We start from the raw sequence: 25,582 nt of genomic DNA, 5'->3' as shown, positions 1-25,582 counted from the left end.
TGGCTGAAAGTCATCAAGGAAACTTGACAGCCCTCAGCCTTTCTGATAGCAGGGAGATGCTGATCCTTATATGGAAGGAGGAGGACCTGTTAAGGAAATCCTAAGCTTTTTCCTTGTGTTCAACAGAATGCTGCTTTACCCTATGTATCGTTCAGTGGTGAAGGACTACTCCCAGTGATCAACACTGGCCCATTTCTAATTGCAAGCAGAAGAACAATGTCTTTGAAATACCAGAATTAGAATCTGAAGGCCAGTGATACAGCTAAGGTTGTCCCTTAAACATAAAATGGCACTTGTGAAACTCTTGGTCCTAATCTAGTGTTGTTTTCCTACTGCTTTTTTTGACCTATGTGATACCTGCAGCAAGTTCCATGGCTGGCACATGGAGGCAACAACACTCTGCATGAGAAACTAACAGAAGGAATTGACAATATGTGTTCAGTGAGGTTTCTCTGGGATCGTGGATACAGGAGTTTCACTTGGGCAACTGGAGTACTGCATTAGACAGTTAAGGGCTTTCTAGGAAGTAAAGCAGGAAAGACAGGGATGGGTTCCGCTATGCTAAAGAAAGCTGAAGGCATTGAATTGGTCAAGGCTTTATAGATTAAGATCTGAGGTGAAGCCAAGAAGAGGGAGATTAAAGTGAACCTTCACCAGACTTGGACTGATCATGTAGAGAAAGTAACTAATGCCCTTGAAGAACTTGAAGCTTCACAATTACAGGCCTTGGTTCTAAATGAGAACTTTAGTACTTGGACACCTGTCTTGGTTTGGAAAGACAGGTATCTGTCAGGGAAACCTGGAGTTTCCCTTGCAATGGAGAATGCAAAAACCCCTCCCTCCAAATTATTACAATTTTGCAATTAGGAGCTTTCATGCAAAAATATGGGAATAGGAATAACAGTTGTTTACTAGGAATATTAAAAAATATACGAATGCAGTAGTACAGAAAAACCAAACAAAAGTCCTAGAAAACCCTGACAGAGTCAGAGATACGACCTGACACCCTGTTGTCAGGGTGTTGGAAGCAGTCTGAAATAAGTCTTCCTGGAGTAACAGATGTTGTTTGGTGAAGTAGAGATGATCCTGTAGAAAAAAAGGGTACAGTGCAAGATGGGTCCAGTCTTGCTCCAAGAATTCAGTGGAAAAACCAGCTGCATTGGTGTTTGGGATGGCTGGTTTATCCTGGTGGAAAGGCTTTGGCTCCTCCCACTGGGTGGAGCATCTCACAATGGGATGAGGTGATGTTATCAGTCATGTGAGGGGCCTTAAATGGCCCATTCACGGGTGATATCCCTCAGAGGAGGATGGGTGGAGGAAGAGATAAGAAGGCACTGCCTTATCTGGTGTCATCAGGTGTCCCATTAACAGAAGGCATCCACCCTCTTCCCCCCCTAGAGTTACAAGGATAAAGAACAGTATCTCCCAACCAGCTTCAACAGATGAAAATAGACTACACATTTTTGGTTACATTTTTCAACCCAAGACAACACAACATGTCCTGGTAGAAATCCTCCAGAATACTCCTGGAGATTTTAGAAACAAGTGGATGAGAATATTTGCATATGCTAGGTAAGTTGACATGGGAGGTATTTAGCTGTACCTGGTATTCACAGCAAAGAACTGGCTAGAAATGCAAAGGTTGAGAGTACTGTCATTGGAGCATCAATGACATGGAATTTGAGATCCTGAAGGAACTACTAAGTAGCAGAATAAAGATCCAGACTTCAGGAGAGAAGACTTCAGGTTGTTCATTGTGCTGGTTGATAGGATTCTGAAGGACTCATGAGAGCTTATTACCTCCATGGACAGCCACTTCAGAGAATGAATAATCTGTCCCAAAGTGCATGAAATTGTGCAAGTGTGGGCAGGAGGCCAGCATGTATGGGCCGGGAGCTCTTTAAATCCAGAAAGAGAATGTGCATATAACTCGTGAAAGCAGTCAAGACACCCAAGAAGTATGCAAAAGAATTGCCTGGATGTGTGGGAGAACTGAGAAAAAGCCTAAATTTGGCTGGAGTTGGAAATGAGAAGGAATAAAAAGCTGCAAACAAGGCTTCTGCTGGTATTGGCAGCAAAGTTAAAATTAAGGGAAATTGTAGGCCTTCTGTAAAATGTTGAAGAGAACCCAGTGGTGAAAAAAATGAAGAAAAATCTGAGGTACTCAATGCCTTTGTCTTGTTTACATTTCTACTGAAGGGGTCTGCTGTCAGTTCTACCAAGTGCCCTTTATTAGGGGAAGTTTGATGGAGAGAATTATTACAATAAATTTGCTTAAGGACTGGTTTAGACAGTTTGACATACACAGGCCCATGGGACCAGACAGGACGTAGCTATGGGTGCGGAGGGAGAGTCATGGTTTAACCTCAGCGGGCAGATAAGTACCATGGAGCCATTTGTTCACTCCCTCCACTCAGGTATGATGGGGAGAAGAATCAGGAAAAAAGTAAAGCTAATGAATTGAGGTAAGAACAGTTCTTTAAGTGTTGAAACAAAGAATAATAATTAAAAGGGCAAGAGAGACTGATAAACAGAAGACAAAGAAAATAAGTGATGCCCAGTATAGGTTCTCAGCACCCACTGATCTGTGTCCAGCCTTTCTCTAAGCAGCAATCAGGCCCACACCAGCAGCTCCCCCAGTTAACACACTGGGCAGGATGTTCTGTGGTGTAGAATATCCCTCTGGCCAGTTTGGGTCAGCTGCCCTGGCTGTGCTCCCCCCACAGCTTCTTGTGCAGCTCATTGCTGGCAGAGCATGAGACACTGAAAAGTTCTTGACTTGGGGTGAGCACAACAGAGCCACAACCAAAATATCAGTGTGTGATCCAGATTATTCTCATCCTGGATCCAAAATAGTGTTGTGCCAGTGTTGTACTGGTAAGAAAATGAACTCAGGACAGGGAGCTGGGCATTGCTAGTGTGAGACCAATATCTGTCCTCAGGGAGTTGTGATACTGTGGTGGGTCCCAGTTACTGGGGAAGAAGAAAGCATGGCACACGTTTCCATGAATGGCAAGAAAGAGGTTCCAGGAAAGTAGAAATGGCTCAGCTCCTTCCTTTCCCTTTGTGGTGAAGGAATAATAGGATATGAGGCACGTTAAAGGGATTGAGAACAGCCAGCATAGATAAAACAAAGACGAACCTGAGATTATTTGCTTTTCAGAGAGCCTTACTTGTTGGTTTTGACTTCAGGCAAGATATTAGGGTCTGAAGTATCATTGTCATAGCCAAAATGGAGAGTGGTGTACTGGTTGGGTGGAATTTAAAGTGCGTAAAAAATTGTCTGAAGCAGTGAGCTTTGAGGGCAGCAGCCAGTGGTTGGAAGTCTGACAAGTCTCAGTCACTAGAGGCATTCCTTAGGACTATTCAACATGTACGCAAACAATCGGGCAAGGTGGAATAAATCTTAAGCTTGTGAATACTAGTACACTGTGGGAAGGTGGAATGGTCAGTATGTGGCAAGGTAGGGGCTGTTCAGGATCTTGGCGTGTTGTAAAAACAAGCTGAGAAAAACTAGCTGATGGTCAGCCAGATCTGTACCTTGGGTTAGAGGACTCATGTATCACAAGGACTGAAGAAGGACTGGCTAGAAAATAGCTGTGCAGACAAGTCTTGGAGATCCTGATACTGCATGAAGAGTGTTGAGACAAGTCCTCACATACAGAATTTATTAGCAGATCTCTAGCTGATAGTATTGCTTTTAAAGGTGACAGTTACTTAATTTTGGAGGGAGATCAAAAAGGGAAAACTTCACATTGATCAGTCATAAAGACTAGTAATGGGTTCCCTAGAAAGGCATCTTCCCCCTGAGTGTCCTCTACAGTGGGGAAGATGGTACGCCCTAATACTCTTCTCATAATAACTATATAGTTTTCTTCATAATACTCTCAGACTTCCTGTGGTTAGGGGTTTTTTTTTTTTTGCTTATGGTGCTGTAGATGCTGATGGGAGACATCATTTAAATGCAAAACATGCCTTGTAGACCTGGAAGTGTTATTGGCTTGTCATTGTAAATGCATGTGTGACTCTCCTTGTCGTAAGGTGTTTTTATTTAAAGAAGCTGAACTTCTTAGGCTACATTTTTCCATTTCCTTAGGCAGCAGAATGTCAGAAAAAGGAGTCCAGCAATACTTCTGATGATGACAGCTGTGAGAAGACTGAACTAAATGCACAGCAAGCATTTGTTTTTGGGCAAAATTTAAGAGATAGAGTTAAGGTAAACACAGTTTGTTCTCTTGACTAAGAGTTTTTGAAGTACTGTGAAGCTACTACATGAAAAGGTTAAAACCTCCATGTATATATGTAAAATTAAAAGCTATGAACACAGTAGAGTTGACTGTTTAATAAAACTAGTATTCTGGACATTTAATAAATGAATTCTGTCAAGTAGCATAAGAAGCTTTTTTAAAAAATAAATGCATCTACTGCAATCATGAGTAACAGCTAAAGCTCAGTACAATGCAGTTTTCTCTTAACTTTTGGGATAGAATGAAGTTGAAATGTGGTCCTAGTTGAAATGCTCCCATCCAGCCAAGACTTCACAGAAAAAATGGAAAAATAGGCTGAACTTGAGCTCAAACTTGTGCATAGAATAACTGAGTTGGATTGTTAGTACCTCCTGTTGAAGACAGGTTTGCTCAGGTTTCCTAGGTTAATTAAAGAAAGTGTAATATTAGGACATAGACTTACCTTGTTTTATTGTAGAAATCATTTGTGGGTGAAACTTTGTCTTTAGCAAGAATGAGTTGAAAAATTTGTGGTTAGTAATTAAAATTATTGATATATACATGTTTTTTTCTAGCTAGGAGATGAAAGCGATGAAACTGCTGATGTGCAGAATGCTGGCCTTCTGACATCAGATATACCTTCTGCAACAAACTATTTTCTACAATACATCAGTTCCAGGTGAGACTACAGGGAAACCAATAGAACAGTTCTCTGTACTCTTTACTGAAAATGGTTTATGATTCTGCTGCATATAGAATAGTGTTTAAAAAAAGTATGTTACATGATTACACAGTAAGCCCTCACTTAGCATTCAGCATTGCTTTGTATGTTATTAGTTATCAGAAGGGGAAGATTTTTACAGAGACAAAATAATTTATTGTCATTCTGAGAATTCTCATTCTGTAGAACTAGAATGTGCTCTCATGTTAAGTGAAATTAATTTTTACCTAGTTTGTGTCAACCAGTGCTTACCTTTTTAAAGCCAGTGACAATTACTTTCTGATGAATTTTATTGGTAGAAAATAAGAGGTATTATTTTCTGTCTTGTAAAACCTGGCTTATTTCTTGGTTTTTTTTCAGTGTAGAGAATTCTACGAACAGTGCAGATGCGACTAGCAACAAGTTTGTTTTTGGACAGAACATGAGTGAGCGAGTCCTAGTGAGTATCCACTATGTATATGTTGTAATTTTGCCAGCAGTTTGTTACAGATTATCACTCAGGAATTTTGAGGGCCTTTAATTATACTTGTCACTTGAATATGGAGGTTTTTTCAGTTCTTTCCCTTGAACGCAACACAGGAAGTTCATTATGACCCCAGCATACCCTTTAGGATTTTCCTGCCAAACTCTCTCAGTGTAAGGAGATTCAGTGCTGTCTCTGCAGTGCATGTTGTTCTTGTTCCCAAGCATTTCATGGCACAGCTTGTTGCTTTAAATGGCTGTTGAAGTATAAATATTAGAGGGTATTTTATGTCCTCAAAATTGAGAGCAGTTCAGTCATGTGACTCCTCCAAGGATGGGATTTCAAGCCCAGCAGTAAAGCAGCTACTGCTGCTGAGGGCTGGGGTACGATTCTGGAACTGCTGTTTATCATACACCAACCTAAGGAATAACTTCTAGTACTTCACCATTTCCTGCTGCTGTTTTTATTCCTGTGCTGGAGCAAAATGGAAACATTTAATGCCGAGTATTCAGTCCCAACTACTAAACTGGAGTTCAGTCAATTATGCCATGAGTAGCTGTAGCTGAAGCTGACTTGCTGTGTTGAACAAAGCAAGTCAAAAAGCTGCAAAATAAGGATTGAAGTTTGGTATCGGTTCAAGGGAAAATAATTTGAATTGGTTTTTAGGTTGCACTCCATTCAGTTCCTTGGCTGAGGTAGTAGGATAGCTTTAACCGTGAAAGCATGTTGTCCATGAGATTCTTTTTTTAACCATATGGTTTATAAACACTGGACCTGCCCCCAGTACTTGGTCACTAGTCCTGTTCAGCAGAACTAGTATATCTTTTCTCTCTTCTGTTTACCTCCTCTTATTTCTGTAATAGAGTCCACCAAAATCAAATGAAGGTAGTACAGAGAATAATAAGGAGAATACTGCTACAGAGTCTGGGTCTGAATCATCTTCTCAGGAGGCCACGCCAGAAAAAGGTGAAAAACAAAATAATATATTAGAAATGGTAGTTAATCCTTTTAAAAATTACTGTACTTTTCAATATACTGCTACTTTCCAAAAATATAAGATTTTTTTATGTTGCCTTTGCGGTCGCCTGTAACCAAAGATACAGGCTGGGTGTGGAAGTTGCTGGATGCTGTAGATCCTCTAATATTAAACATCTACAGGCTACATTGTCTTTTTCATTGTCATTCTGTGGTAGTGGGAGTATCTTCAACAGAATAAAATTAGAGGGAATGAACAGAACTGGTAGTAGGACTTGGTAGAGAATGTAGGAAAAATGTGGCATTTTTTTTCTAGCAATTCTGTTTTATTTCAAGTGAGTGAATTTCTGAGTCAAATGTGTATTGCATTGAATGGGTGCCCCACATGCTGCTTGAACTCAGAGCTGTTAGCTGGATTCTGTGACTTCAAATTCTCAAGATAATATGGAAATTGTGGGGACTATGGGTTTTCCTCAGTAAACTGCTTACAAGCCCAAATGGAAGTGGAAAATTAATTGCACTGTCCATGTGTAGGCACAGCTGTATGGCTGCAAAGTACTACTGGAGCATCTACAGATAAGCAGATGTCCATGCAAATGTTATGAACTATTGTGTGTAGGGACAAAAATTCTTGAAAACTTATCTCTTTTGTCCCTTAGTCTTGTAAAACAAGTATTAAAAGACAAGCTTTAATTTCTGCTTAAATTTCTGTCCTTTTTTACATGTTCTATTAAGGTGTGTCTTCTATACTTTTCAGAAGGTCTCAAAAACCTGGTGTACTTGTGTGAGACTTTTGTACATCTTATAAAATTTTATGCTAATCATTCTCAGACTCTCAAAATGTTGTTCAGCTAATAATATTTCAGAATCACTGGCAGAGTCTGCAGCAGCCTATACTAAAGCAACAGCAAGGAAGTGTTTATTAGCAAAGGTAGAAGTGATTACTGGGGAGGAAGCTGAAAGTAACGTGTTACAGGTAAGAAATTGATAGAGGAGATTTGAGTTTGTGGGGATTCATATGGATGTCCCGTGAATGCACACCATCTGATTCCTTACAACTTGGCCTTCCTCTATATCTCTAATGTGTTTTCTTGTATTAACATGCAAACTTAGATATTTATATCAGATCCTTACTTATTAACTTGTTACCATTGTTTTTCAATTTCTTCTTTCTGCATAAATTTTTGTGTATAAGACATCCATGTGTATCTTAAGCATACTTTCCTGAATCAATCACATAGAAGCTTCTATTTTTTTATGAGGCAATTATTTGAAGAAAATTTAATTTAACTAAGTATTTTTAAGTTCTTTAATTGTTGTACTACTGAAGATTTTCTAAAACTTGGAATGGACTATATGCCAGCAGTCTAGTTTCTTGCAAAACAGAAACTATATCACAAACACTCGGGAATTTGGCTCTAGGTACTTAATTGAACTAGTGATGTTGTAGAAGGATATGTAGTCATGACTTAGACTCCTGATTTTAATCATGATATATTTAACATTGCAGTTATTCATTAACTTAAATATACTTACTGACTCCAGTATATCCTTAAGAAAAACATGCAGAATTGTCATATAAAATGAAGTGCATTTTTTCCCATCTCTCTTTATCCTCCAGTTATGCTTTGGTTTTTTTCTTGAGATATTTTGTTTCTCAGCATTTGAACTATGTTATTTTCAAGGATAGCTTTTTTATTCTTACAGACAGGATGCTCTATTCTGACACCAAACAGTTGCGCTGTCAGTATGTAATGCCCATCAGTTACACTTGTATTACCTTACAAAATGATACTCTATAATGGTTATCTTCTTAAACTTCTTTTTACCAGACATAAGTGGTCTTTAAATGGTTCTTCTGACATGTCTCTGTTTCTGTGTAATTCAGACATGTCTGGATGCTTCACATAACTGAACAAGACACTGAAGAGATAAGAATTCTGTTTCATTTAGGAAAATCACAACTCTTAATAGAGTTGCATTAATATGTTGTAATTTAACAGACCTCTTGCCTTTAATTTTTTTTCTTGTGAAATGTAATGCATTAAAATTCCAAATGGGACTTGTACAGACAGAACTATGTTAATGTTGCAGAAACATACAGAGCCAGATGTTTTGGGGTGAAGAAGATGAGAAATGGAGGGAATGAAAATGGAAGTATCTTTTTCACTTAGTGCATGCTCATCTGTGGGGAACTTGCGGGGTGATGGTTAGAGGTATAAAACCTCAGCAGTAACAGTGAAGTTGGATTAGAGAGGGCGGTATAGAATAGAGATGTTTGGCATGGAAGGAAAAGGGAGCTCATAGGTCAAGGAGTATTCGTACTGTTGGAAAAAATACATACACCTTTAGAATTTTATAACCTATGAAGTCTGCAGGGAGTAAAAATACCTCACTTGTTAGTGACTTCGTGTGGTTCAGGCTTTGATAATGAGCTAGCATATTTGTTCATCCTTTGCTTCTTTACACGAAGAATTTTGCTTTGCTTTCATTATATTTGCTGGGTCTTCCCAGCAGCAAATACCATTTTCAGTGATACAATTTGTACCTAAGGTTTTTAAAAGAATTGACTGATACAAGGCAGTTTCTTACAACCCTGTGAAAGTTTATATTTTACCTGAAAATTACTTGTTTTGATCTTGAACGCTCTTACTCTTTAAGAATATATAGCTGCCTTTAATAAAATCTGATGAAAACAGACAGGATATTTTGAGACATTTATTGCAAAAGAGAGGATGACTGTTTTGCTTTCCACCGCTATAAACAAACAAAAAAAAAAATTCCAGTATGAAATCTGAATTTTTTTTAAGCGACTGTAGGTGACTAAGAAATATATGATTACTTCAACCAGTATGCCACAGAAATATTTTCTGTTACAGATTCAGTGCAAGCTGTTTGTATTTGATAAAATCTCTCAGTCTTGGGTGGAAAGAGGTCGAGGGCTCCTGAGACTCAATGATATGGCCTCAACAGATGATGGAACATTACAGTCTCGACTGGGTAAGGGGAACCAGGGGAAATGAGATACTCAATGACAGTCATGCTATTTTCATAAGGTTCTTCCTTGACACACAGCAACGTTCACTTTAGTTTGTCTAAGCTCCAGCAACTCAGAAGCAATTTGGACCTTTTCTTTTGCTTCAGTTAGTGAATATTGCCTCCAAAGAGCCTATCTTCATACCCTTCCTTCCACTGTCGCAGATGTTCCAGTTACTTTTTTCCCCCATAAAAGCAAGCCATGTTTAGTAACTAGAATATTTGCCTAGAAAATTATGGTAACATCATTCAGATCTGGCTGTTCTGGATGGGGTACTTGTGGTGGGGGAAGTCTGTTTGAATAGTGCACGATTGTTCAGGCTGGCAGGAATGTGCATTAGTCTGAGATAATTTGCTCAGATACAACTGCTGAACTTTAATCTATTAACATGTAAGGCTTCAGACTAAATAGCTTTAGATATGACTCATAATCTTTATTAGCCTTGTTGCAGTTTAAGCCCAGCCAGCAACCAAGCCCCCTTGCAGCCGCTTGCTCACTCCCCCTCCAGCAGGATCAGGGACAGAATTGGAAGCGTATAAAAGTTAGAAAACTCCTGGGTTAAGATAAAAACAGTTCAATAAAGAAAGCAAAAGCAATGCATGCAAACAAAGCAAAACAAGAAGTTAATTCACTGCTTCCCGTGGACAAGCAGGTGTTCATCCATCTCCAGGACAGCAGGACCCCATCACACGTAATGGTGACTTGGGAGGACAAACACCACCACTCCAAACATCTTCCCTTCCTCATCTTCCTCCTGCTTTATATCCTGAGCATGGTGTTAGTTGGTCATTTTGGGTCACCTGTCCCAGCTGTGTCTGCTCCCAGCCTCCCCCATACTCCCATCCTCCTCATCAGTGTAGTAGTATGAAAAGCAGAAAAGGCTTTGGCTTTGTGCAAGCACTACTCAGCAGTAACAAAAACATCTCTATATTATCAACTGTATGTTCGGCACAAACTCAAGGCACAGCTCCATGCTAGTGACTGCGAAGAAAGTTAACTCTACCCCAGCCAAAACCAGCACAAGCCTACATTCTTCTCATTTGTAACAAAAGCCCAAGAGGGCTTATTTGTAGAAAGACTAAACCTTTATAGAATAAAAAATGTCTTGACTCTTTTGAGCTTCCAAATGTTTCCATCTAACTGATCTTGTAACTTGGCTTTTAGTGATGAGGACTCAGGGGAGTCTCAGGTTAATCTTAAATACCAAGCTGTGGGCTCAGATGCAGATCGATAAAGCCAGTGAGAAGAGTATCCGGATCACTGCCATGGATACAGAGGACCAAGGAGTTAAAGTTTTTCTTATATCAGTGAGTACAGTTTTTTTGTTTATGTCTTAACCATCCTACTAAAGTTGGTGCTTACCTAAACTGTAGTTGAGGTAGCATTCCCATTTTTCTTTGCACCCTACACTGTCTTAATACACCCCTGCCCCAAAGATAAGGCACTTGGCAAATTTGCTTGTATAAAAAGTCTTGCTAGTTATGAACAAATGCTGCATCAAAGGCTGCCCTAGGAAGCCAGGTTGTCCAAAGCATAGCCCATGGAGTCATCAGATCTGTTCCACACTAGTGTTTGATACAGACTGTTTTCTGATTTAATAAAAATGGACATTATTTGATAGATTTTATGCAGTAGTTTAATCAAAATTAGATCTAGTGGAACTTTCAGCACAGGGAAGCTGTCATTGTCTGCAGTGCAGGAGGGTGGATAGGTACCCACTGAAAAGGAAACACTAAAACTGCCGAGAACATCATATTAGTATTAAGGGTTACACATTTTAACTTCAATTCTCTTTTGATGCAGATTATTAAAGCAGTAACAGGATAGTGAAAGTGATTTCTGTGCTTGCTAAATGGGGAATGGTAATCCCAGTCAGAATTACTAAAACACTCGGGATGTGATCATACAGTCAGCAAGAAAGAAAGGTCATTCCCTAATGCCTGCTAAAGCTCTTATAGATATGGAGAGGTCTGAAAACATTCTTTTGATTTACACTGATTCCACACAAGGTGTTGGAAAAGAATCAGTCTTCCTAGGGATCAGAAATTGAGAGCATCAACAGTCAGCTTTTTCTGTGACATTAGTTTTGTAGGGCTGGGATATGGAGTCCCAGAATGGAATTCAGTGATACCAAATATGCATTGATGAAGAAAAAGAAGTGAAATTATTGGATAAGTTTTTTCTCTATATTTTTCTAGATTTGAAAGTTTTCAGTTACTCTGTGATCAGGTTATTCACTCTTGATTTTAGTACTGATGAAAGTATCTTGTTTGGAATTATTTTTTTAATACAGCTCATTGCAGGGGAATTTTGCAAATGCAGAGGTGACAGATTCAGGAGTCAGATGGGGCAAATGGAAACTAATTTTTATTAAAGAATTCAACAGGTTGTCAAAAATGCTTCCCTCAGAAGCAGAGACTGTTCAAAAAAAAAAATTGGAATAACTGCCTGCCTGACTGTCCATTGAGTTTTCTTATTATATCTCATATTGAAACTTTATGCCAGTGCCTCGTGAAACAATTGGCTTGATTACGATTAACTGATGTGTGAAGTTGAATTATTGACAGGCCAGCAAAAATCTGCAAGATTTTAATTGAAGGTCTTTTTAATATGAGCTTTTGGGAGGTGTCAGGAAAGCTGTGTGATTTCTGTGTGAAGAAGGCTATATAAGATCAGCAAGTACTGGGTATGTTAGCCTGAGAAAGTTGAAACTAAGCTGAGGAATATACTCTCACCACCAGAGGTCTGTATATCTAATGTCCTGCTGTATGTACCACTGCCCATTCTGACTGGTTTGAAAAACACTTTATGAGAAAACTAAAAAGTATATTGTGAAATTTGGCATGACTGGTGCGTATTGTGTCAGCAGTGTTTTATTGTGTTATAATTCCATGCAACTTTTTCTTATTTCTGAATATTAAAAAATGCAGTCAAGCTCTAAAGATACAGGGCAGTTGTATGCTGCATTGCACCATCGCATCTTGGCCTTGCGCAGTAGAGTGGAACAAGAACAAGAAGTCAAGAATGTAGCACCTGAGCCAGAGGTAACGCAGTCAAATGAGGAAGACAGTGATGATGATGTCATTGCACCTTCAGGATCAGTTGGAAGTGGTAAGTAAGAAAGACAGTGATGTTTCCTGTTTTCCATGCATTTTCCTGTGTCATTTCTTAACATAGACTGTGCTCTTTGTGTATGTCTGTGGAGTAGGACTGTTGCGTGGATTTCCTTTTTGAATGCAACTACTTCTTGCGTCTTCTCCAAACTGGTAAAAGGCCCCTGTGCTGCCTCTGAGTTACATGCCACAGTTTAGCAGAGGTTTTCTGTGCTTTTTATAATTTACAGAATTTCTAAGGATGGTTCTGAGTTTCATTTTTGCCTTCATCATGGCCAAGAGTTGCACATAAAACCTGAAATGAGTCAGGATTAGTAGACAGTATCCAGACTGACCTTTCAGCAGAGAGCTGTCTGGAAAGCAGGCTTACCAAGGGGCATGGGAGGAGTGTAATGTTACTTATTGTGCATGAGGAGACCATAATTTAAGAAAAACACTAGTCTTCAGTTTGAGAGAAGCTTCCTTTTGTACACTCAACTTCAGCTTTTCATCTGTGCTTGGTTTTCTTGTGGCTGAGAACATACAGCCTTTGACAGTCCTCCATCCTGATTCACAGAAGGGGGAAAAAGAGAGAAATTAATATGAAAAACAGCAGTGGGAAGATTGAAGAGGTTGGAAACTGAGCTTTGAGGTTTTGAGATGCTGCTGGGATTCCTGAATCAGATTAGTCAAGAACATAAAATTCTACAGCAGAGAGATCTTAGTCTGGAGAAGGCATATGCAAGGCAGGGGAGGAGGGATTCTACCGTTCTCATCTCTCATTGAACACCTGAATCTCAGACTTCTGTAGGCTGCTTGGGATGTCTCCCTTACTGCAAGGCAAGAAACAAAAGATATTTCTTCTGATCAAGAACTACTTCTATTGTTTCAGGTCCTAACGGTGAAGGTGATGGGCAGAACATTGGCAGCACATAGCAGATGTGAGCCGATCTGCTTGCAAGGCTGCTATGAACACCATCTTGCAGGCATCTCTGGATACCCCAGGCCAGCGATTATTTCAGGCGGTATTGAAAACTCCAGGACTTAAGAACTGTGCATCTCTGTTCTGTTTGTTTGGGTTTTTGGTCTGGATCAGTAGATTCCATACAAAAAAAAAGCAGACTTGGAAACTACCTGAATGTGGTTTGGGACGTTGAAAGCTCATCATATTGATGAGCAAAAAAAACCAAAACAAATCCAACCCCAAAACAACAATAACACAAAATGCAAACACCCCCAACCATTTCTCTTCTTCCTTGTAATTAAAAAGGCACATTACAGCTTGTCACAGCTTTTCATTGGGACCTTTTGGCTGGTTCTTCAGTAGTTCATGTCTTGCAGGTCTCCAAGATAGAACTTTTCGATGCGGTTCCAACTTGAATTCTGCTTTTATAACCCCTACTCCACTTTACGCAGCGAAACCCAGTCTTTACCAGCTCCTATGCTCACTGGCTGCCCTTTTGGGTTCCCTTTTTTTTTGGACTGCAGATGGGGCAGGTTATGTTCTTACCTTTTAATCCCAACATAGTAGTGGATGTGGATGCCATTGTTTGCTGTCTAGTGGGTTTGTAAACAGAAAGAAACAAAACATTGTGGTTCACCAGAAAAGCTTTTTTAATGCGATAATAAGAGACTTTAAAGTCTGCAGGACGTTTTGCTAACTCCTTTTTTCTTCCCATTTCATTATTATTTTTTGGGGATTTATATTGTGGTGAGACTTTTTTATTTTAGTTTTTCAGTAAGATGCTCTTGTGTGTTGAAAAAGTGAAACTATTGTTTTGTACTGTTCTGTTACTATTTAAGGGAGAGCTAAGCCACTATATATAATAGGTGTTGCATACAATTTTTCTTAGAAAATTTTGTGTTTCTGTGGCTACTGTAAAGTGCAGGAGGCATACAGGTTACACCTTCAGAAAACTTAAAGACAAAACAGCTGTTAGCCCTTGTAAGAATAAAATAGGCTCATGTAATGAGCTCTGCCAGCCATTAAAATAAATTTGTATAATAAAGCAGCTCTCATTTAATGGCTTGATTCAACAAGCCATTTAAGCACTTGCCTGACTTTACTGTATGTGAATAATCTTACTAAAGTAAATGCAATTCGTCATGCTTAAAGTTGAGGACATTTTTAAAAATCTTGCTGAATTAATGGCCTTAAATACAAAATTTAACTTCTAACCCTTCCTGTCCCTGTTCCATTTCCTGAAGTCTTGCAGCATGAAGAAAAAGGTAATACTGCCAGCCTTGAGTAGTTTGGGCTGAAGGTTATTATATTCCTTTCCACCACAAATAAAAGCAAGAATGTGGTTTTCTGTGTGTAATTCTAAAGCACTCCTACTGTAACCATAACTCACCTTTTTTTTGCTTTGGGTGTTTTTTAATCATTTGAGCCTTTTGTGTGAAGGGTGAGTTTTATTTTCTTATTGAAACATATGGTATGTTCTTGTTCAGCAAGGTTGGAATTTGGTAGTCACCAGATCACTTTCACTATAAATTCCCCAAATTGTTCTATTTCCTTTATAAATAATTTGCTGATAGATAATTTCTGACTTGCATGCTTGCTCCTTTGTAGGTTAAGGATCTAAAATGTATCACCTAAAAGAAAATGAAAGGGGAAGAAGTATTTGATATAGCATGAATTGAAAACAAAACTCCAGGTTGTAGCACAAAATCAACTTTGAAATTGAGTATTCAAATAGCAAAACAGTCCTTATTGCTGCCTCTATCTTAATGAAACACACTTTTCACTGGCAGTCAAAAACAAGTCTTCCCCTGTTTTCTGTTGTTAACCATCACTGAAGACTGATGCTTTTGGGGCAGATGGTGCTTTTACTTTTTCTCATAGCCAGTTGAAGGAACATCTGTGATTACTTTTCTGGCAATTGAAAAGGGCTAATGATAAGCTGTGCCACTACATCTTGATCTCTCTGGGTTGTCTGGCCATGCCTTCTTGCATTTTCTTTTTCCCACTTTAAAATTTTGGGGGTTTATACCAATGAACAGACCTGTTGCTGCACCCCCTACTCTTGTCATGTTTCAAAAGGAACATGGCAGGTTCCTTAGTACTCACCACAATTGTTTCTGCACCACAAGGTCTGGGGACTTTCAAGTAATTGATCTGCATTTTGGATCTGGGATCTTTCTACATTTTTGATATACTGAGATTTAAACTACTCTTTTCAAACACCGTTGCACTGTAAAGCTGTTTCTTGTCAGCAGCTTGTTCATAAGGAAAATTATTAAGGTGTTTTGGCCAGCATGTCCTACTTCTGGGAAAACGCATTATTTCCTGATCGCAGGCTCTGTGGGGGTCCATGCTGAGTCTCACTTTGAAGTGTTTTACCTAAAATGCAATTGATGGTGCATGAAGATTCAGCAAAATGGAATAAACATTCTTACTTTGGGGTTTGGTGGTACAAAGTCACCTCCAGCTTTCTAAAAAATTCAGCAACTATTTACTGATGCAGATTTTATTTTTAGCTAGAAGTTTCGCATAAGTGTTTATAGTGAACGCAGAAATGTTGCTGTGCATCCTGATGGAATTGTGCATCCCAACAGAATTGGCAATGGCTTGAGTTCAGGCCCTGCCCAGCAAGATACAGTTCGGCCTAAGCAAAACCCTGACTTGGCTCTCTGCTTTAAGCCTTACTAAACCAGTGACAGGCAAAACCAGATCATGCCAATGTGTCTTGAAAGATTTATGTAGGACTGTCATATCAAAATGTACATGGAAATTATGTTAAAATCTGTCAGCAAGCAAGCAAACAAAATACCCTCAGCCCTGCGTTGTGTCTCCTGTACCAAGCAGTGGCTGTTTGAGGGGAGGGGTAATGGTGACCAGCTCTGCTGCCTTACAGCAGTCTTCCCCTTGATCATGCTCCTGCTCCATCTTTCCCCTTAGGCCTCTTGTTAACTTCAGTGTGGTATTGACAATTCTTGTATAGCCTGTGTGGCTGCTGACTCACACAGGCACAGCCTTTCAGGTCTCCAAGTAGAAAAGAATTCTGAAGAGTGTGGAGTTGAACATGCTTGCTGATGACTCAACAGTGTACTCTGGCAACCAGGAGGGCCATCTATGTCCTGGGGGCACATCAGGCACAGGCGAGGGAAGGGATTGTGCCTCTCTGCTCTGCACTGGGGCAGCCCCTCCTTGTGTTCTGGGGGCACTTTTGGGCACCACAGTGTAAAAAAGAAATTAAGCTAATAGACAGTGTCCAAAGAAGGGCAACAAGGATGGGGAAGGGTCTAGAGTAGAAGCTGTGTAAGGAGCTGCTGAGGGCACTTGGTGTGTTCAGCCTGGAGAAGGGGAGACTGAAGGGAGACCTCAATGCAGTCTTTAACTTCCTTATGAGGGTAATGTTAAACCTGCTGATGAGGGGCAGGTACTCTACACTCTCGTGACCAACGACAGAGCTTGAGGAAACAGCATAAAGCTGAGTCGGGAGGTTTAGCTTGGATACCAGAAAAAGGTTTTTCACCCAGAGGGTGATTTTAGAACTGGAACAGGCTCCTCAGGGCAGTGGTCACAGCACCAATCCTGAGTTCAAGAAGTGTTTGGACAGTGCTCTCAGTCATAGGGTGGGATTGTTGGGGTGCCCTGTGCAGGACCAGGAGCTGGACTTGATGATCCTGATGGGTCCCTTTCAACTCAGCATGCTCTGTGATTCTGTGAAAATGTTGCTAGAATGGTGATGTCACTGAAACCAGAAGTAAGCGTCTTATCTGTAAAATGAAAAAAATGACACACACAGAAAATACAAACATTAAAGTAAGAGAATGCTGTAATTATGACATCTTCCTGTTCCCAGCGCATGATGCATTGCTTTAGAGAAGACAGGGCAGGAAATTAATCTAAATAAATGAGTCCTCAGCCATCCTGCCTTTGAACTAGGGTGGGAGGTGACCAGATTAATAGAAGCCTGCAGGAATAAAGCCCCCCCAGCTTTGTAATGGCTCCTCTCTGTTCCCTGAAGTATCAACTGATACCATTGCTTGGGTATTACTGCCATTACATGACTGTTCCTAACGTGTCCCATTCTGCAGTTCAACTGGTCTCTTGCTCTCCCAGTGAGTGTAGAAAATGGTTTCTTAACTTCCTAGAAATATGTTACATATTTCAAATTTACCATGTTTCCCATAATCTTCTCTAGTTTTAGGAATTCCAGTTATAATAATTGCCATAATTTGTCATACAAGATTTCATTAAACTGACTTTTCACTGTGTGCTTTTTCTCCCAGTGTTATTTGGTCTTTCTGTGCACTGACTGGCTTAAATTGAACTCTAGTCCATTGTGTTTTTTCAGACAGGAAAAAACGGATTTTCAGACAGGATGTTATAAAGATCTTTTTAGGTTTTTTGAAGGATTTGTATTTTTGCCTTCTGTGAAATCAACACAGACCCACACAAGTGCAAGAGAGAATTGCTAAATCAAAGTCAGTCTTGATTCTTTTCTGCTAGGTGAAAGTACAAGTATCTCATTAAGAAATGCTTACAGATAATTTCTGTAAATAAAAGTCTCATTTGAAAATAGTATTCAGAGCTCCCTTTTGGCTTCCTCCTTTCAAGGACGCCTTCCCAAAACTCTTTGTTTTGTAAAGATACAAAGACTGAATTTGTCACTGAGAACACTGATAATTCTGTTGTATGGGTTGGCAGTGAATGCCTTTTCCAAGGTTATCTGTAAATTAAATGTGGGGTTATTTTAAATGAACCACTCCTGATCAAATTCTGGTAGCTTACCATCAGCTTCTAATGAAACTGGAAAAACCAAGTGGTGATGTTATGTTTGATTTCCTCCTCCTGTTCCAAAGACCTGGAGATATCATTGAGGTCCCACTGCAGGATGTCTACTGCTGGTAGCATGTATCTGAGCATCCATGTACTGACTGTGCACTGTCCTCTGAAAAGCAGCTTACTGTCTGTAGTCCATTTAGCAGACAAGATAAATTCCTGTTCCGGAGAATTCAGAGCAGAACTTCTGCTGCAGACAGGAGATCTATTGGACAAGGCCCTACAAAAAGCTTCCTAGAGGTTAGGATGGGGAAATGTTTTGAATGTAATTTGCTGATGGATGGTTCTGCCATTTCTGAAGAGGTTTTGGAGACAGAAGGAACCCAAGTTATCTGTAGCTTGTGGAACGATGGCAAGCCCTTCCCCTTGTTTAAGGGAACTAATATTCTGTATCAGCAAGTTTCTTTATCAGCAGTAAAAATATTTGGAATCAAGTTAGTGTTTTAAGAGTAATGTTACATTAATTATGTGTTGCTTTCCCTGGAACTTGCCTGTTTACAATAAGGTAACTGTTCCTTCCTATTGTAACAGCATTGACTGCCAGTGGAGGGTCTGCAGCCCAAGGATGTGTATCTGCTGAATAAACCTTACCAGCACTGTGGCAAGGTTAGCTGCAGTGTATCCACGAGGCAAGTGGAAAGCTGTACACACCAGGGTGCTGAGTCCTGCAGCTACAGGCATTGTGCCTGCTGCAAAACAGAAGAGATGTGAATTCTCTGTCTCATCTCTCGTTGGTGGAAGAAACATTACAAATCTACTGTATGGGATACGGTCTCAGAAGAGCTTTTAACAGCTGCTTGAATCTCAGGAAGCTGTTTGTTACTTAATGGTGTAGAGTCTTGCCCTGTGCAAGATTCACTGGCTTCTATATGTTTATATTGGGGAGAGAGCATTTGCAGCATGTGCCATCCTGCAGACAAGTGTTTCCACTGTCGTTCTATCTGGAAGGGTCACACAGTCCTTTGACCGATGTGCTTAGGGAAGAGCTTTGGAAAAGGGGCAAACCTGTTCTAAAATATGCTTCCTTTAATGAAGCACCAGTGAGCGCCTGATTGGTGGCATTGATTCTGTGTGTAAGATCAGCAAGCTCTCTGGCACGCAGAGGGTGCAGTGCCCAAGCCGAGAGTAGAAGGCCCTCTGTTGTGAATGCTCTCTGCACCAGCTGCTTCTGGCACTGAGACAGCTCTGGAACGGAGGTGATTTGCCTGCTGTGTTGTGGGCACAGCCCAGGACATCTCTAGTATGATACAGCCCAGTGCAGCTGCTGAATCCAGGCTGTGCCCCTTCTTTCCCTTCTGCCAGGGCTGGTGAAGCCCCGACTTCACTGCCAGCAGGATACAGTGCTACAAAAAATTCCTTTGGATAATGGAGCAAGAGCATTCACCTCCAGCTGTTTGAGATCCTGTCGAAGAGAAGAGTTACTGTGGGGGACTCAGCATACTGGAAAAATGCAGAACTCAAGTATTTAACATGCTTTTCACATACAGGGAAAAAAGGTGAGAAAGCTTGAGCTTACAATGACACAGTTGTAGACTTCACTCAGATCTTGGGAGTTATTTTAACAGTTGGGAATACAACTGAAAGAGCTTTGCTTGAAAGGATGTCAGTGATAGGGAAGATGCATGTTAATGTCTTTACAAGCCAATTTGATGGATGAAGGTATGGGTGTTAACATCTTTGAAATGGGTCTTAATGTCTCCACTAACTTCAAGCAGCAGATTTGTTACACAGCCCAGACAGCCTGACTCCTGAAACAGACAAGTGGGGGACTCTCCACAAGCCTGAACTTCTGAACTTTGGGGTAAAATGACAGGTTCAAGGAGGAATACGAAGTAGGCGGTTCAGAAGGCTGTACCTTCCTAGTACCTCGGCCAATGGAGAAAGGAAGAGGGCACTGTGCAGCCGGGAGTTTAGGATAAAAGGGAGGCTGTGCCCTCCAAAACCTTGAGAGAGAAAAACCAGTGGGGGTGTGTGGCCTAGTGGACTCTCCTTTTTTATTTGAATAAAGTTGAAGGACTCCTCTGTCTCCTTTGGGGACACAGGCTTTTCATAGCATGATATTCCATACAAAATGGGGACTCGTCTGGGATTCTTACAACATCTGGGTCTAGGATGCAGCAAGAGGAGCTGGAGGTGGATGCTTCAGTTTTAGATGACCATCTCTCTTGGGCCCTGGCCGGCACCAGGCAATTGATTGGGTACCCGAGACCCACAGATGGGTGATGGACTATGGGAGTCCGTGAATAGTCCACAGGAAAGGACCACTGGAAATCTCACAAGTGAGTACAATGGGAACTTCAAGGAGTAAAATATGGCAGGATGCCCAGAGAGGGCAGTAAAGGAAAGTCAAGAAAGGGTCTTGACTGTAAGGCTTACGATCCCAAAATGCCTCTGAAGGGTCCTTTGGCAGAATGTTGGGATTTGTTGGGTTTGCACATTCTCCCAGAGGCAGATAAGGACATGGACTCCCAGATGGGGCAGTAAGGGGAGCCAAGAAATGGTCTTGGCAACGGGGGATGGATACTGTTGGTTTGGGAAAGGATTTGTTGAAGGGGAGTATGAAGTCATACAGTTAAGATGAATGGTAATGGACAACTATGTGATAAGAAAAGAGAAACAGTGAGGACTGGGATGTTCTCTACCTTACCTGCAAAATCTGCAGTCTTATACGGGGCCAGCTGCAAGTCTTTTGTATTCTTGCCTTCCAGGATAGGGAAAACATAGAGGTATTGTTCTTATACACCCCATCACTTTGGAGCCAAGGTGAAGGATTTGGGTTTGTCCGCTTACAACTCAGGGCTTAAGGGCGTTTCTCTATGGTAAGTGCCAAGGCCAGATGCAAGAGTGGAGGACTGAGAGCTCGGGCTGGGGGCCTGTGGGGGAGGTGTGGGACTAAGCTGAGGCTGTGGGACAGCTGGGGCTCAGTTCCAGGAGGTGCCCAATGCGGACACCCCCGTGGGAGGGGCTGCAGTAGCTCTCAGCCCCACGAGGCTGCAGGATGTTCCATCCGCCTGCCTGTCCCTGTGGCACCATCAGCTGTGCCCATCACCTTAGCTGTGCTGAGACCTGGTGGTTTCCAGAGCTTGTGCTGCAAGAGCGACCCGGGGGCCTGGATGGGTGTGCTAGGGGGTGCAACTGGACACGGTGACAGGACAAGAACCGGCTTTGGGGTAAGGGACAATGTGTCACCAAAGCCTGGTTGATACAAGAAGGGATTTTGTTTGGCTCACCAGGAAGGTGAGTTATTTTGCAGAGTTTGGAGGCTGTGGGAGGCTGAGAGATCAGGCAGCATGAGCACAGGCTGAACGGGTAGCAGAGTGGCCCCTTGCAGGAATTAGAAAGGCACATCAGGTATATAAAAGATATGAAAGAAGGGATGAGGAAAAGGTAAAGGTACAGGCAAGGGTGATGTCGCAGTTTTTACAGCCCTCAACAGGAAAAAACGTGCAGGGAGCCCCGGCACCAAAGGGAAGGGGGCAGCCACCAGGACAGCATTTGGGATGGAACCAATGTGCCATTTGTAAAAAAATAAGAACATTAGAAATGGATAGTTAAGGGTAGCAGGATCTCCTGTCGTACCGGGGGGCACTACAGTGGAGTCCTTGCTGGACTGATAAGTGTGTTTCCTAGTGACACGGGAGCCTCTCTGTCTACTTTTAGTTTTATGCCAGAGGGGGGACAATTGTTTAAGTCTGTTGTGAAGTGCCTGGTGATACCTGTTGTGCCTTCGTGGGGGCACGACACAACCCCTGGGGTCCTGAGAGTGCTAGGCAGTCACCGCTGGATCAGTGTGAAAAGGAGCAAAGTGGGCCTCAAATGCAAGTCTGAGAAATCCTTTCCTAAGGTAAGGTAACTCAAAGGTGGAGCAGGGGCGAGGACAGAGAACAAAGGCAGGACTATGGATTTTAAGGAGCAGAATCAGGGTGGAGTTTGGGGGTCGAGGGGCCAATAGGGAGAAGACCGGGGAGGGACACAAGGTGGCGTTTACAGAACAGAAACCAAGGGAGAGGCTAATGTGAGATTTATATAAACAGGCCAATGGAGCCTTGAAGAATTGGGGATTCCCCAAGGGGCAGTCCAGACAGGGGCTGGTACTAGGGAAGATTGACAGAGAACATTTGGGAATAGGGGGTAGGTATCAGGGAAGACTGACAACCCTATGGGTGGACACACCCCAGGCTAAACCACCGTCCCAGGAAGGGGAAGGGAACAAACCATAGGGTATTAAAGCACAAAATTACACACCACTACACAAGTCTTTTGATAAGTGGGAAAGATAAGCGTTTCATTCAATTGCTGTTGGTGAGTGTGGGAGATGAGTTTGAAGTGCATGAGTTCCTGCTTGTTCCTAGTTGTAATTGTTTGCTAGGAGGGATTGATAACAGAGTTGGAAATGCAAATTACTGTCATGAGAAGTGATGGGGAGGCTAGTGTTGTTGTGGTGATATGGTGTATGCTAAAGCAAACCCAGAAGTGCGCATAGTCCCAGTGGAATGTGGAAAACTAGATATGGAGCCTCTCCATATCCCCAGATTACTCTAAAGCAACCTGAACAACCAGTGTCTAAAATGCAATACCTTCTTTCAAGGGAAGGAAGGAGTTGCAGCCTGTAGCTAAATCCCTCTTAAAGGCAGATGTTTTGGAGCCATGTATGTCCCCCTATAACACTCCTACCCTGCCAGTTACGGGTGCAGGACCTAAGAATAAATAATGAAACCCAGGCACTCCACAGTCCCAGACTCTTATACCATCTTGAACCAGGTTCCCTCCTCACACTGCTACTATTCAGGAATTGATTTAAAAGATTCTGGGGATACCCACTTACAGAGCACAGTAAACAGTATTTGGCCTTTGAGTGGGAACAAGATTATTTGGGTAAGGTAGTAACCAAATTTATTCCACCCCTAGGAATGAGGTTGTTATAAATGCATATTATAAAGTTGGCTTTTTGCAAATATTAAAATGAATGCTATATGTATAATGTAGGAAGGTTTTACTGTTTTTTCTTTTATTTTCTGATATTAACAGGGCTTAGAAATGGTGATGTGATGAATGTGTATATTTTTAGGTTGTGGTATAATATTAAATAGAAACTATGTGATATAAGATGCTTTTAGTAACCAGACCAGAAGAATAGGGAAAGATAATCAAGATATTCCCCATATCCTTGGAATATCTGGATGAAGATAACAAGGACAGACCCCCAAGGTTCCAATGGAAGAATTTATTGTTCCTCTGTTATCAAAATGGGACATGAGATGGACCAAAAGGGGCCACCAAGAACTTTATCTACAAGGAGTAATAAAATGTTAATTTGGTGAAATGGGGCAGGTGGGGGGTGGGGCAAAACCAAGAGAATATCCAGACTCAAGAGGAATGTTTGAATAATGCATTAGGGTCTTCTTGAATATGTAACAAACTAGTACATTTAAAGGAGTGTTTTTATGAGTTAAGGTGTGCTCTTGGCTGAATGCCAAGTCATCATCCATAATTTGCTTTTCTGTCTCCTAATTGTCTTTTTATTAAACTTTTTATATTTTACCAAGAAAGTGAACCTCATTTTTCACGAAATTATTGCAGTATATGAAAGAATTACTTCTATTGGGAAAATGAGATGAGGTGCTGGGGTAAGCCACTGTGGTTTTCTGGCTAGAGGAGGACTTACAGACAGACAGAAAGGTTGAATGTGTGCGGCAATTTTGACTGAAGGCTTGCAGTGCATTGGCCCAGAGAGGGTCCAGGGAAACTTGGAGGAGTCGTTGCCCAGGGCTGAAGGGGAGCTGTGACTATATTTAGGATTAATAGGGTATTGCAAGAAAATTAAAAGAAAGGTTGATTAATGCCCCAGCTTTAGCTCTCCCAGGCCCAGAAAAGGAATTGGAGCCTCCCTCTACTCCCTGTGACTAAACTGTTGTTGGGGAATGGGGGGAGGGAGCAGTGTCTTTCCCACCAGAGGAGCTGGACATAATTAAAGGTGGAGAACAAGGAAGGGAGAATTGATTTACAAAGGACAGTAGACAGTGGATGGCAGGAGCTTTGACCCTGCAAATACCAAAACAGTTCCATGAGGGGTGTCATTGTGGGTCTCCAGGATAGCCAGAAGCCTTCCTCAAGATGAATTGCCTTGGGTCTTTTTGTTTTAGTAAAACGAATTACTGAGGACTACCTGGCTAAAGTTAATAGCCAGACTGCAAAGGAGATTGCAATGCAGGGAAATGACCTTAAGCTGTATGTCCTTTCCAGAGAGGTTTGGTGTATTTTGCTGAGATGCCCTGCATGGGAGGGCTTAGATATCCTTTGGTGGTGTATATGCTGGCTGGCAGGGTGGCCAGAGGAGTTTCTAGTCTCTTCAGCAACTGTTTGATCAGTTAACAAACGATTTCTGAATATCGGATTGTGAAGGCAGTGCACTTGGATGGAGTAACTCATTTTACAGGGGGATCCTTCAAGGAATTATGGCTGCTTTGAGAATTCCGTGGGACCTCCATACCCTCTGGCACCCCGAGAATTCAGGTCAAGCAGAAAGGATGAATGGTCAAATAAAGAAACACCTGTGAAGCTGGTGACAGAAACTAAGATGCCATGGGTACACCTTTTGCCATTAGCTTTAGCAAGAATAAGAGCCAAACTCCAAGGAAATCATTCCCCTTGTCAGGAAAATTAATTCACAAACACCAGAGGTTTATGTCCAAAAAGGAGACAGAGGAGTCCTGTAACTTAATTCAAATAAAGGGGGATGCCATAGGCATTTCCCATTGGGGTCTCTCAAATGGTTGGAGGACACAGCCTCCTTTTTATCCTGATTTCCCAGCTGCATTTCCCTCTCTTTCACCATTGGCTGAAGTAGTTGTGAGTTACAGACTTCCCAAACCACCTAATTACAGACAGCCTTCTCATGTGTACCTCTCCCCCTTTTCTTTTCCTTTGTACCTCTGTTCTTTTTCTTCAAGTCCAGGGATTTAGTACAGCCTTCATTGAGTAATAGTCTGTGTCACTTAATGGAATTTCTGTGGAATTTATGGTTCCTTCCATTGCTTTTTTCATCTCTCAGTATGTGGCTTTATCTACCAGCAGGCCTGCAGTTTGTTTGTAGAGACCTTCTCATTCCTTTCACTCTTTGAATTAATTTTCACTGTAGTAGGAAGGTGAAGATGTATATTTAAACCAGTGTGTGGCCAGATACTGTGTCTCATGAAATCTCTTTGACAGGAAGCACAGTTAAAACAGACACTGCCTTTGGACTTAACTGTTCATAACAGCCAATCAGGACCGCAGAG

The 25,582-nt window shown here is 41.3% G+C and overlaps 1 protein-coding gene across 3 annotated transcripts in view; it reads left to right on the top strand.

The window, feature by feature from the left end:
• Nucleotides 1-17,737, top strand: part of RANBP3 (RAN binding protein 3) — a 56,991-nt gene extending 39,254 nt beyond the window's left edge. For 2 of the 3 annotated variants that reach the window (XM_063403017.1, XM_063403020.1), the window contains 9 exons: nucleotides 4,097-4,216; nucleotides 4,802-4,905; nucleotides 5,308-5,386; nucleotides 6,274-6,376; nucleotides 7,237-7,361; nucleotides 9,265-9,385; nucleotides 10,587-10,729; nucleotides 12,353-12,533; nucleotides 13,407-17,737. In XM_063403017.1, the coding sequence (XP_063259087.1) occupies nucleotides 4,097-4,216; nucleotides 4,802-4,905; nucleotides 5,308-5,386; nucleotides 6,274-6,376; nucleotides 7,237-7,361; nucleotides 9,265-9,385; nucleotides 10,587-10,729; nucleotides 12,353-12,533; nucleotides 13,407-13,450 (1,020 nt within the window). In that variant the 3' untranslated portion in view covers nucleotides 13,451-17,737. The remainder of the gene's footprint in view (nucleotides 1-4,096; nucleotides 4,217-4,801; nucleotides 4,906-5,307; nucleotides 5,387-6,273; nucleotides 6,377-7,236; nucleotides 7,362-9,264; nucleotides 9,386-10,586; nucleotides 10,730-12,352; nucleotides 12,534-13,406) is intronic. The other variant, XM_063403018.1, reaches the window with a different exon arrangement.
• Nucleotides 17,738-25,582: the final 7,845 nt, after the last annotated feature.

This window comes from Prinia subflava, chromosome 8 (assembly GCF_021018805.1).
Source record: "Prinia subflava isolate CZ2003 ecotype Zambia chromosome 8, Cam_Psub_1.2, whole genome shotgun sequence".
Taxonomy (NCBI): Eukaryota; Metazoa; Chordata; class Aves; order Passeriformes; family Cisticolidae; genus Prinia; species Prinia subflava.
The sequence above is the reverse complement of the archived record's forward strand: the minus strand, read 5'-3'. Positions and strand labels throughout refer to the sequence as shown.